This window comes from Saccostrea echinata, unplaced genomic scaffold (assembly GCF_033153115.1).
Source record: "Saccostrea echinata isolate AGI-Se365-2 ecotype Australia unplaced genomic scaffold, CSIRO_AGI_Sech_v1 ptg000056l, whole genome shotgun sequence".
NCBI lineage: Eukaryota > Metazoa > Mollusca > Bivalvia > Ostreida > Ostreidae > Saccostrea > Saccostrea echinata.
Window position 1 is genome coordinate 1,031,812 of NW_026889805.1, and position 12,986 is coordinate 1,044,797.

The 12,986-nt window shown below is 32.4% G+C and overlaps 2 protein-coding genes across 2 annotated transcripts in view; both read right to left on the bottom strand.

Annotated features, from left to right (window-relative positions):
• The window catches only part of LOC133173404 (uncharacterized), a 42,001-nt gene extending 39,166 nt beyond the window's left edge, over positions 1 to 2,835 (bottom strand). Inside the window, exon 1 of the mRNA XM_061308388.1 lies at positions 2,825 to 2,835. The gene's annotated coding sequence lies outside the window, so the exon portion shown is untranslated. The remainder of the gene's footprint in view (positions 1 to 2,824) is intronic.
• Positions 1 to 12,986, bottom strand: part of LOC133173486 (uncharacterized) — an 89,945-nt gene that overhangs the window by 14,404 nt on the left and 62,555 nt on the right. Inside the window, exons 5-15 of the mRNA XM_061308471.1 lie at positions 12,685 to 12,819; positions 12,388 to 12,577; positions 11,897 to 12,061; positions 10,276 to 10,457; positions 10,059 to 10,193; positions 9,762 to 9,951; positions 9,270 to 9,434; positions 6,173 to 6,354; positions 5,958 to 6,092; positions 5,661 to 5,850; positions 5,171 to 5,335 (exon numbers count right to left, since the gene is read on the bottom strand). Of these exons, the coding sequence (XP_061164455.1) occupies positions 5,171 to 5,335; positions 5,661 to 5,850; positions 5,958 to 6,092; positions 6,173 to 6,354; positions 9,270 to 9,434; positions 9,762 to 9,951; positions 10,059 to 10,193; positions 10,276 to 10,457; positions 11,897 to 12,061; positions 12,388 to 12,577; positions 12,685 to 12,819 (1,834 nt within the window). The remainder of the gene's footprint in view (positions 1 to 5,170; positions 5,336 to 5,660; positions 5,851 to 5,957; positions 6,093 to 6,172; positions 6,355 to 9,269; positions 9,435 to 9,761; positions 9,952 to 10,058; positions 10,194 to 10,275; positions 10,458 to 11,896; positions 12,062 to 12,387; positions 12,578 to 12,684; positions 12,820 to 12,986) is intronic.

The following is a 12,986-nucleotide window of genomic DNA, read 5'->3' on the forward strand; positions in this document are numbered from 1 at the left end:
CTTCCTCTCTTTATAAAACGTTTCTTAGCTTTTAAAATGTAAACTGTCCAACCCTGGTTATACAATATAAAGTGGACGGTTATCAAATTTATTCCTTATTGACGACATAAACATACTTGTATCTAGTTACATATGAATTGAAATATAGCATTGAAACAATGTCAAAGGATAGGCAGATGATGGTTAACAAAAATGAAAGTCCATGTCTGTATAATTTATACCCTTCATCTGAGACAAAAGTGTAGTCCTTTAGAGGATTTTTCCTTCTCAAAACTGTTTCATAATCCAAGTGTTTCAATAATGAATATTTACAACAAAATACTTTTGAAATGTGTAATGTTTCAATGTTTCTGTCAAAATTGATTTTCTAACAGTATGTCGGAATTCCCATGGGTAATAATTGCGCCCCGTTATTAGCAGACCTATTTTATATTCATATAAAACAGAATTTATTCAGAAACCTATACACTACACAAGAAGAAGAAGCACTTGCTCTGCCCTTCAACTCGACACTTAGATATATCAACGACGTATCATCAAAAAAAAAGCAAAATTTACATCCATCCATATGTGAATCTGTATATCCCAGTACACTTGAAATGAAAGATACCATAGAGTTTGACAAATATGTTTCATTTCTGGATATTTTACTAGAAAAAAACTTTAATAGTAACCCAACAACAAAACTTTGTGATAAACGTTATGACTTTATTTTTTTTATCGTTTGTTTTGTTTTAACAATATGGTATTGGGGTGAAATAGAATTACAATGTTTAGAATAATGCTAAACGAGAAAATAACTTATAATCACATGTTAAGCTCTTTATCCCGTATATAAAACAATGTAAAATCATTGATTGTTATGTTTAAAAAGGGGTTAAAAGAATCCCCCATTATTTGTGGTTGGATATGACATTTATCAAATTTAATAAGGCTCGGGGATAAAAAAACCCCAAACAAACAGCAAGTTGGATAAAAATCATACACAACCACAAGTCATGGGAGATCCTATACTTCCCAGGCCTATGAAAACATTATACCACTATCTATGGAGATGATGTAGCATAAAACGTGAGATAAGAAAGAGTGATCAAGATCAAAATCCATTTTAACAATGCAAATTGTGAGCAGAGCAAAATCCATTTTAACAATGCAAATTGTGAGCAGAGCTGTGAAATAATACACCATATTACTGATGAATCATTTCCTCTATCTTCATTCACTGAGGTTTTAACATATCAAAGATTCTACTTGCGTTTCCATATACACTGCATTTCTCCAAATGTTTTTTCTCATTCCTGAAATTTACCTCCTGCTTCTGAAGTTTCATTCCTGGCCCTTGATAGTGTGACATTCATGTCTATATTAGGACACGGTTGGGGGTTTCCCATTTTATCAAAGGAGAAGCTGTCTCCTGTACCTTTGTTCTGGTAGCAAGGACACTCCATTGGACATGGCAATCCAGTAAAGTTACCTAAAATTAGATGTAGAAACATTTAGTTTTGAAAGCATGCATTAGCATATCATTTATTAAGAAATCTGTTTTCCAGAAAAGTAATATAGAATTAAATTCAAATTTAGTGATTTGATACTACTAAGACAAAATATTTATTAAAGAGAAGAATATAAATCCCAATTTATTTTTTTTTAATCGATACCAATAACAGTTCTCGACATAAACCTTCATTTACATCCTTAAAGGCTTTTCTCTACTGCTTCACACAGGAAAGAAATAATTCTTTTATTATTAACACAGAATATATAATGCTGCTGTCCAAGTGTCATAATTTTTCGAACCAAAGAATCCAGATTTCATTCCGTCTTTTGACCCCGAGCAATCTTCAGACACATGTGAGTAGCAATTTGGTGCCGTCGTGTTGATAAACCTGAGGAACTCAGCGGGTAGAAAAGAGCAGTTACGCAGAAGAGCACGACAAAGATCTTCTTTAAATATGGAGGAATTTACCTCACTCTTTGCTGCACTTGCCTGTCATAAAATAAAGTTCATAATGGGAGTATATTCAACAAACATAAATCACTTTCATTTAACACAGAGAATAATACTTTATAAAGAAGGGAGAGTTTAATAGGTACCAGATAGAGTTTGGTAAAATTGAGTCCTTTTAGTATGCTCTGAACTTCACAATCTTTGCTCATCAAGACCTTCATCTGAATAGCCAGCTTTTGTCTGTTTGATGCCTGGAACATGACCCCTTGCCACAAAGTTTTCTGTGAATATCAATACAAGTTATAACATACACCAATTTTAAAGATAGAAATATGATTCTATGTGTATTGAATTCATATTACATTAGCAGCAGCGAAGGCCTCTATGGGCATTTTCTCCACATCTTGGTAAGTGATGCTTGGGTCTGCGGGGTTAGACAGGAAGGCTTTAATGTTTTGTTTCGTAGCATCTGTCAGTCCGGCCCAAGTATCCAAATACTTAGCATAGCGAGAACATGTACCCATTATGGAGGAAGCCATAAACACTACAAGAAGAAGTGACAGAAATGTCAATTCAAACTAGAAGGTCTCACATTTGTGTTATAAGTAATAAATAGGCCCGGAATATTTCTTTCCATGAGTTGGAGAAAAACAAATAAATATTAAGTGATGTACGTTATTAAATGTTTTTTTGAAAAACATACACAAAATAAATATGTATCTTACAACACATCATAGCAAAATAGATCAGCTACATTGAATTGGAATGGAATTGAGAATAGCAAAATGCTGACAACCATATTTTCAAAATTTGGTTCTTTACCAGAAAATGTTCATTTTTACTTACATTTATTTCTTTAACTTAAGTAATATGAACCTAATCTTTATGTAGGTTTTAGGGAAAAGGAGAACATTCGAAAAATGAAAAAAAGTGAAGATAACGAACAGTGATCGATCTAAAAACAATCTTTAAACGATACAAATCTGTGAACAAAGGATTGATTTTCTTCACATATAAAGCTACTCTTGGCAATCAAAGTTGAAATGATTTTGAAAATAACAACTTTTTAAACACAAGGCAGATCTAATTTGAAAAAAAGACATTACATTACTTAGTTATAATTAAACTAAACAATTTAAATTTTTATATAACCTGGGTTGAACCAGCTCCCACTTCTTTATAAAGTGGTTTTTTTTAGTTCTTCAAGTACAAACTTTACAACCAAGGTTATACAATATAAAATTTCATTCCTTACTGACGGCAAAATCATACTAGTATCTAGGTATTGATATAATTTATACCTTTCATTTGAGTTAAAAGCATGGTTCTTAAGGAGGGATTCTTGTCTGGTTTCTGACTAGATGAAATATTCAAAGTATATTTTGCTTATATGTTTTATATATTTAGATGTAAGAGACTTAAAAGATCATATTTGTCTTTCCTCATCACAATTGTACAACTTGGTAAACTGAGTTTGAAATCTAGCTGGGACTATATTTTTGGCGGAATGGCAGCGTATGAAAATATCTTCTTTTCTGCCTCTCAAAATAATTATAGAACAATGAATTTAGTTATAATTTTTACACAATCAAAGACTTGGAGAAAATGTTTGAATGTAAGTTAAATTAATAATAAGGGATTAAAGTTTATAATATATGAAATAAATATGATTTTCCTAACAAACTACAATTATGTTAGCTTTTAAAAGCTTCCAATCTAAGTTCAGATTTGAGCCAAAAATCCGTAAAAAGTGTTTTTTCTCTCTTAGTAAACGGTCAGAACTTTTTGTTTTTATATCATTTTGTATCTTTATGTGACAACTTTACCATATGTGAAAATAAGAAAAATTTAAATATAGGAAGCATATAAAAATAACTAAAATATCTTAAAATTTTAAGAAAAATAGAGAAAATTCGGATTAGCCAATATGTATTTTAGTTAAATTTTCTATGTCAATTTGGTAATATCATCTTATAGACCCTATATGGTAATATCTCTTTATGCAAAAAGAAAAACATTTAATTTATTGAAATAGAAGTAGGCATCGCATGATTGGCAACAGTAATTTTTTATTCTTAATGTCCAGGGAAAAGGTACTGACCTTGACCTGGGCCTTGCCTCTACTATAAAACGGTCAAATTTAATCTGACTGATACCATCACTTAGCGATATTGTCTTCTTGATTCTGTGAAAATTTCATTGATTTTTAAATATAAGAAATAAGTGTTCTCATAAGAAGAATCCCTCCTTAAGAGGATTCGTCTTTGCCAAAACTGTTTGATAATCCAAGTATTTCAATAATAAATACATGTATTTATGACAACATACTACTGTGATATTAGTTATCCAGGTCTAATCAAGGGTGTATGGGGATTTACCCCGGGGTAAATCCCCGTACACCCTTGATTGGACCTGGCCTTTGGCCTCAGGGTGTATGGAACAAAACCCGGGGTAAATCCCCGAACACCCTTGATTGGACCTGGATAACGAATTTATTTCCTATGTACTCAAATAAATTCTTTTTAAAATAAGTCCAATCAACTGTGTTTCAAGCTATCGCTAAGATTTACTACGTCCTACAATGCATCGTGACGTCATGTTATTTGCTTTTTATCATAGAGAAACTTTGCATTGTGACGTCACGTTTTTTACCCCCGGCTCAAGTCGGTTGTACGGAAATACACCCGACTTTGTAACCAATCAAAGCTTGTGTTACAAGCTATATAAGAAATAATGTATATTTCGATGCTCGTAAAATATTTGATATATGAATCAAAATACCGGTATTTGTTACAAAAAAATCTACAATGTCCATTTTCAGTAAAATATATTTAGTAATCTGTTTATGTTTAATACTAATCAATTTTCTATTTCTAAGCAGATTCCCACTTTTAAATTGTTTGAAAACTGTTTTAACAAAATCTTATTTATATGAAATGGAAGTTCAATGTCTGAAATAATATTAATCGAGAAGATCACTTATTCCAAGGTCTATGGAAAAATCTAACAATTATCTATGGAGATAATATCGCATGAAACGTGAAGATAAGCAACAGTAAACTCATAATCCATTGAAACAACGAAAAATGAAGCAGAGCTGTGAAATAATACACCACATTACTGATGAATTATTTCCTCATTCTTCATGCATATCAAAGATTTCACTTGCTACTCCTTATGCATTGTATTTCTGCCAAGTTTTTTCTCATTTCTGATATTTACCTCCTGCTTCTGAAGTTTCATTCCTGGCCCTTGATAGTGTGACATTCATATCTATATTAGGACACGGTTGGGGGTTTCCCATTTTATCAAAGGAGAAGCTGTCTCCTGTACCTTTGTTTTGATAGCAAGGACACTCCATTGGGCATGGAAGTCCAGTAAAATTACCTAAAATTAGATGTAGAAATATTTAGTTTTGAAAGCATGCATTAACATATCATTTATTAAGTAAAGTGTTTTGCAGAAAAATCACATAGAATTAAATTCAAATTTAGTGATTTGATACTTCAAAGACAAAATATTTATTTAGGAGATGAACATTAGTCCCAATTTATTTTTTTTTTAAATCGATACAGATAACAGTTCCCGACATATACCTTCATTTACATCCTTAAAAGCTTTTCCCTACTGTTTTACACAGGAAAGAAATAATTCTTTTATTATTAACACAGAAAATATAATGCGTTAGTCCAAGTGTCATTATTTTTCGAACCAAAGAATCCAGATTTCATTCCATCTTTTGACCCTGAGCAATCTTCAGACACATGTGAGTAGCAATTTGGAGCCGTCGTGTTGATAAATCTCGAAAAGTCAGTTGGTAGAAAAGAGCAGTTACGCAGAAGAGCACGACAAAGATCTTCTTTAAATATGGAGGAATTTACCTCACTCTTTGACACACTAGCCTGTCATAAAATATTGTTCATAATGGGAGTATATCCAACAAACAAAAATCAACTTCATTTAACACTGAGAATAATACTTTATAATGAAGGGAGAGTTTAATAGGTACCAGATAGAGTTTGGTAAAATTGAGTCCTTTTAGTATGCTCTGAACTTCACAATCTTTGCTCATCAAGACCTTCATCTGAATAGCCAGCTTTTGTCTGTCTGATGCCTGGAACATGACCCCTTGCCACAAAGTTTTCTGTGAATATCAATACAAGTTATGACATACGCAAATTTCAAAGATAGAATTACGATTCTATGTACTGAATTCATATTTACGTTAGCAGCAGCGAAGGCCTCTATGGGCATTTTCTCCACATCTTGGTAAGTGATGCTTGGGTCTGCGGGGTTAGACAGGAAGGCTTTAATGTTTTGTTTCGTAGCATCTGTCAGTCCGGCCCAAGTATCCAAATACTTAGCATAGCGAGAACATGTACCCATTATGGAGGAAGCCATAAACACTACAAGAAGAAGTGGCAGAAATGTCAATTCAAACTAGAAGGTCTCACATTTATGTTATAAATAGTCAATAGGCCCGGAATATTTCTTTGCATGAGATGGAGAAAAACAAATAAATATTAAGTGATGTACGTTATTAAATGTTTATGCAAAACATACACAAAATAAATATGTATCTTACAACACATCATAGCAAAATAGATCAGCTACATTGAATTGGAATGGAATTGAGAATAGCAAAATGCTGACAACCATATTTTCAAAATTTGTTTCTTTACCAGAAAATGTTCATTTTTACTTACATTTGTTTCTTTAACTTAAGTAATATGAACCTTATCTTTATGTAGGTTTCTAAGGAAAAGGAGAACATTCGAAAAATGAAAAAAGTGAAGATAACGAACAGTGATCGATGAAATATATGGAGATAACGAACAGTATTCAAGCTTAAAAGTCCATTATATAACACAAAATAGGAGCAGAGCAAACACGGACCTCCAAACATCAGAGGTGGGATCAGGTGCCATGGAGGAGTGAGCATCCCCTGCCGACCGGTCACACTCGCCGTGTGCTCCTTGTCATGATCGGGAAATAACGGAAAAATCCGTCGACAATTCAGTGTGTAAATAATGGTCTAACAATTAGTATGAAAAACGTCAGTCAGCATTTGACTCAATGATAAATTGTATTTGCTGACAAGGTCATTGTATCGACCATAGAACCTACGAAATGATGACTTTAAACGAGACAGCTGATATTCTTGTTTCATCAACTTATTTGTCAATAATTTACCTCGTTTTAGAAATTGTACATACGTAGAGCATGCTCTTGCGTATCGAATCAACTGAGAGATATATATCCCGTATGCAGGTGATGAAGGTATATTGCTGCATAAGTAAGGGAAGTTGACGATTGAAAAGTTAAAGTCATCACGTTTATCATAAAGCTTGGTTGTTAGATTAGCATTAACGTCTTTTTCAAGTAAAATATCCAAATATGAAACAGATGTGTCAGACTCTGTGGTATCTTTTATCTCAAGTTCACCAGGATATATCGTATCGACATAAGAATGAAAATAGCCATTGTTAATTGACAATACGTCGTCGATATATCTAAATGTCGAGTTGAACGCCACAGCAAGTGTTTTCTTCTTTTCACGTACAAGATTGTGGACAAATTCTGCTTCATATGAATACAAAAAAGGTCTGCTTATAACGGGGCGCAATTGGTACCCATAGAAATTCCAATAGATTGTTGGAAGACCTTGTCTCCAAAAACCACATAGATATTGTCAATCAGAAACTAAAGCATCTTTTTAATGTCAACTTCAGAGTACTTGTGTGTACAATCAGAATGTTTTTTAACAAAATAATTTTGCAAATGACCAATGACAAGGTAAGTATATTAACGAGTTCCATTTTTATTGAAAAAGCAGCTGTCAATGATATCAAAAAGCCTGGACTTTAATTTATCGTGGGGAATGGTTGTGTATAAAGTTGAAAAATCGTAAGTTTTTAAGCTGTTGATTTTGGTAAAATCTTGTGATTTCAAATTTTCCAAAAGTTCCTTGGAATTTTTAAGTATCCACATCTGATTGACAGCTCTTTTCGAATATATTGTTGCACAGTACTCTTGAAGTTTCTCCTTCACCACTGTTAATATCTTAGTGAGGAGTAAAGATAGAGGCTTGGTTGAACATTTACTGGAACCCGCTATGTATCTTTGTTTGTCAGGATTTTTATGAGGTTTTGGAATCCAATATAAATATGGTAATTCGAATTCATTTTGGTTGTTTGGAATATTAAAAATATTAAAAACTGACATATGATTTTGAAGAATTTCTTCCTTAGAAAGGGAACTATGAGTATAAGTTGGATTACCACTTGTACCACGATCTAAAAACAATCTTTAAACGATACAAATCTGTGAACAATGGATTTATTTTCTTCACATATGAAGCTTCTCTTGGCAATCAAAGTTGAAATGATTTTGAAAATAACTACCTTTTAAACACAACGCAGATCTCATTTGAAAAAACGAAGACATTACATTACTTAGTTATAATTAAACTAAACAATTCAAATTTATATTACGTGGGTTGAACCAGCTCCCGCTTCTTTATAAAGAGTTTTTTTTTTATTTTTTAAAGTACAAACCTTACAAGCCAGGTTATACAATATAGAATGGGTACCTATTTCATTCCTTTCTGACCGCAAAAACATACTAGTATCTGGGTATTGAAACACTGTGATGGGCAGGATGGGCAGATGATGGTTTACAACGATGAAACACCATGTCTGTATAATTTATACGTTTCATCTGAGACAAAAGCATGGTTCTTAAGAGGATTAGTCTTTGCCAAAACTGTTTGATAATCCAAGGATTTCAATAAAAGATACATATATATTTATGATAAAATACTACTGTAACGTAAATTTCAAAGCTCGTAAAATACTTGATATATGAATCAAAATACCGGTATTTAAAAAAAAAAAAATACAATGTACATTTTTAATAAAATATATTTAGTTATCTGTTTATGTTTAATACTTATCAATTTTCTATTTCTAAGCAGATTCCCACTTTTAAATTGTTTGAAAACTGTTTTAACAAAATCTTATTTATATGAAATGGAAGTTCAATGTCTGAAATAATATTAATCGAGAAGATCACTTATTCCAAGGTCTATGGAAAAATCTAACAATTATCTATGGAGATAATATCGCATGAAACGTGAAGATAAGCAACAGTAAACAAACTCATAATCCATTGAAACAACGAAAAATGACGCAGAGCTGTGAAATAATACACCACATTACTGATGAATTATTTCCTCATTCTTCATGCATATCAAAGATTTCACTTGCTACTCCTTATGCATTGTATTTCTGCCAAGTTTTTTCTCATTTCTGATATTTACCTCCTGCTTCTGAAGTTTCATTCCTGGCCCTTGATAGTGTGACATTCATATCTATATTAGGACACGGTTGGGGGTTTCCCATTTTATCAAAGGAGAAGCTGTCTCCTGTACCTTTGTTTTGATAGCAAGGACACTCCATTGGGCATGGAAGTCCAGTAAAATTACCTAAAATTAGATGTAGAAATATTTAGTTTTGAAAGCATGCATTAACATATCATTTATTAAGAAAAGTGTTTTGCAGAAAAATCACATAGAATTAAATTCAAATTTAGTGATTTGATACTTCAAAGACAAAATATTTATTTAGGAGAAAAACATTAGTCCCAATTTATTTTTTTTTTTAAATCGATACAGATAACAGTTCCCGACATATACCTTCATTTACATCCTTAAAAGCTTTTTCCCCACTGTTTTACACAGGAAAGAAATAATTCTTTTATTATTAACACAGAAAATATAATGCGTTAGTCCAAGTGTCATTATTTTTCGAACCAAAGAATCCAGATTTCATTCCATCTTTTGACCCTGAGCAATCTTCAGACACATGTGAGTAGCAATTTGGAGCCGTCGTGTTGATAAATCTCGAAAAGTCAGTTGGTAGAAAAGAGCAGTTACGCAGAAGAGCACGACAAAGATCTTCTTTAAATATGGAGGAATTTACCTCACTCTTTGACACACTAGCCTGTCATAAAATATTGTTCATAATGGGAGTATATCCAACAAACAAAAATCAACTTCATTTAACACTGAGAATAATACTTTATAATGAAGGGAGAGTTTAATAGGTACCAGATAGAGTTTGGTAAAATTGAGTCCTTTTAGTATGCTCTGAACTTCACAATCCTTGCTCATCAAGACCTTCATCTGAATAGCCAGCTTTTGTCTGTCTGATGCCTGGAACATGACCCCTTGCCACAAAGTTTTCTGTGAATATCAATACAAGTTATGACATACACCAATTTCAAAGATAGAATTACGATTCTATATGTACTGAATTCATATTTACGTTAGCAGCAGCGAAGGCCTCTATGGGCATTTTCTCCACATCTTGGTAAGTGATGCTTGGGTCTGCGGGGTTAGACAGGAAGGCTTTAATGTTTTGTTTCGTAGCATCTGTCAGTCCGGCCCAAGTATCCAAATACTTAGCATAGCGAGAACATGTACCCATTATGGAGGAAGCCATAAACACTACAAGAAGAAGTGGCAGAAATGTCAATTCAAACTAGAAGGTCTCACATTTATGTTATAAATAGTCAATAGGCCCGGAATATTTCTTTGCATGAGATGGAGAAAAACAAATAAATATTAAGTGATGTACGTTATTAAATGTTTTTGCAAAACATACACAAAATAAATATGTATCTTACAACACATCATAGCAAAATAGATCAGCTACATTGAATTGGAATGGAATTGAGAATAGCAAAATGCTGACAACCATATTTTCAAAATTTGGTTCTTAACCAGAAAATGTTCATTTTTACTTACATTTATTTCCTTAACTTAAGTAATATGAACCTTATCTTTATGTAGGTTTCTAGGGAAAAGGAGAACATTCGAAAAATGAAAAAAGTGAAGATAACGAACAGTGATCGATCTAAAAACAATCTTTAAACGATACAAATCTGTGAACAAAGGATTGATTTTCTTCACATATAAAGCTACTCTTGGCAATCAAAGTTGAAATGATTTTGAAAATAACAACCTTTTAAACACAACGCAGATCTCATTTGAAAAAACGAAGACATTACATTACTTAGTTATAATTAAACTAAACAATTCAAATTTATATTACGTGGGTTGAACCAGCTCCCGCTTCTTTATAAAGAGTTTTTTTTTTTTTAATTTTTTTTAAGTACAAACCTTACAAGCCAGGTTATACAATATAGAATGGGTACCTATTTCATTCCTTTCTGACCGCAAAAAACATACTAGTATCTAGGTATTGAAACACTGTGATGGGCAGGATGGGCAGATGATGGTTTACAACGATGAAACACCATGTCTGTATAATTTATACGTTTCATCTGAGACAAAAGCATGGTTCTTAAGAGGATTAGTCTTTGCCAAAACTGTTTGATAATCCAAGGATTTCAATAAAAGATACATATATTTATGATAAAATACTACTGTAACGTAAATTTCAAAGCTCGTAAAATACTTGATATATGAATCAAAATACCGGTATTTGTTACAAAAAAATCTGCAATGTCCATTTTTTATAAAATATATTTAGTTATCTGTTTATGTTTAATACTTATCAATTTTCTATTTTTAAGCAGATTCCCACTTTTAAATTGTTTGAAAACTGTTTTAACAAAATCTTATTTATATGAAATGGAAGTTCAATGTCTGAAATAATATTAATCGAGAAGATCACTTATTCCAAGGTCTATGGAAAAATCTAACAATTATCTATGGAGATAATATCGCATGAAACGTGAAGATAAGCAACAGTAAACAAACTCATAATCCATTGAAACAACAAAAAATGAAGCAGAGCTGTGAAATAATACGCCACATTACTGATGAATTATTTTCTCATTCTTCATGCATATCAAAGATTTCACTTGCTACTCCTTATGCATTGTATTTCTGCCAAGTTTTTTCTCATTCCTGATATTTACCTCCTGCTTCTGAAGTTTCATTCCTGGCCCTTGATAGTGTGACATTCATATCTATATTAGGACACGGTTGGGGGTTTCCCATTTTATCAAAGGAGAAGCTGTCTCCTGTACCTTTGTTTTGATAGCAAGGACACTCCATTGGACATGGAAGTCCAGTAAAATTACCTAAAATTAGATGTAGAAATATTTAGTTTTGAAAGCATGCATTAGCATATCATTTATTAAGAAAAGTGTTTTGCAGAAAAATCACATAGAATTAAATTCAAATTTAGTGATTTGATACTTCAAAGACAAAATATTTATTTAGGAGAAAAACATTAGTCCCAATTTATTTTTTTTTTGAAATCGATACAGATAACAGTTCTCGACATAAATCTTCATTTACATCCTTAAAAGCTTTTCCCCACTGTTTTACACAGGAAAGAAATAATTCTTTTATTATTAATACAGGAAATATAATACAGCGGTTCAAGTGTCATTATTTTTCGAACCAAAGAATCCAGATTTCATTCCATCTTTTGACCCTGAGCAATCTTCAGACACATGTGAGTAGCAATTTGGAGCCGTCGTGTTGATAAACCTCGAAAAGTCAGTTGGTAGAAAAGAGCAGTTACGCAGAAGAGCACGACAAAGATCTTCTTTAAATATGGAGGAATTTACCTCACTCTTTGACACACTAGCCTGTCATAAAATATTGTTCATAATGGGAGTATATCCAACAAACAAAAATCAACTTCATTTAACACTGAAAATAATACTTTATAATGAAGGGAGAGTTTAATAGGTACCAGATAGAGTTTGGTAAAATTGAGTCCTTTTAGTATGCTCTGAACTTCACAATCTTTGCTCATCAAGACCTTCATCTGAATAGCCAGCTTTTGTCTGTCTGATGCCTGGAACATGACCCCTTGCCACAAAGTTTTCTGTGAATATCAATACAAGTTATGACATACGCAAATTTCAAAGATAGAATTACGATTCTATGTACTGAATTCATATTTACGTTAGCAGCAGCGAAGGCCTCTATGGGCATTTTCTCCACATCTTGGTAAGTGATGCTTGGGTCTGCGGGGTTAGACAGGAAGGCTTT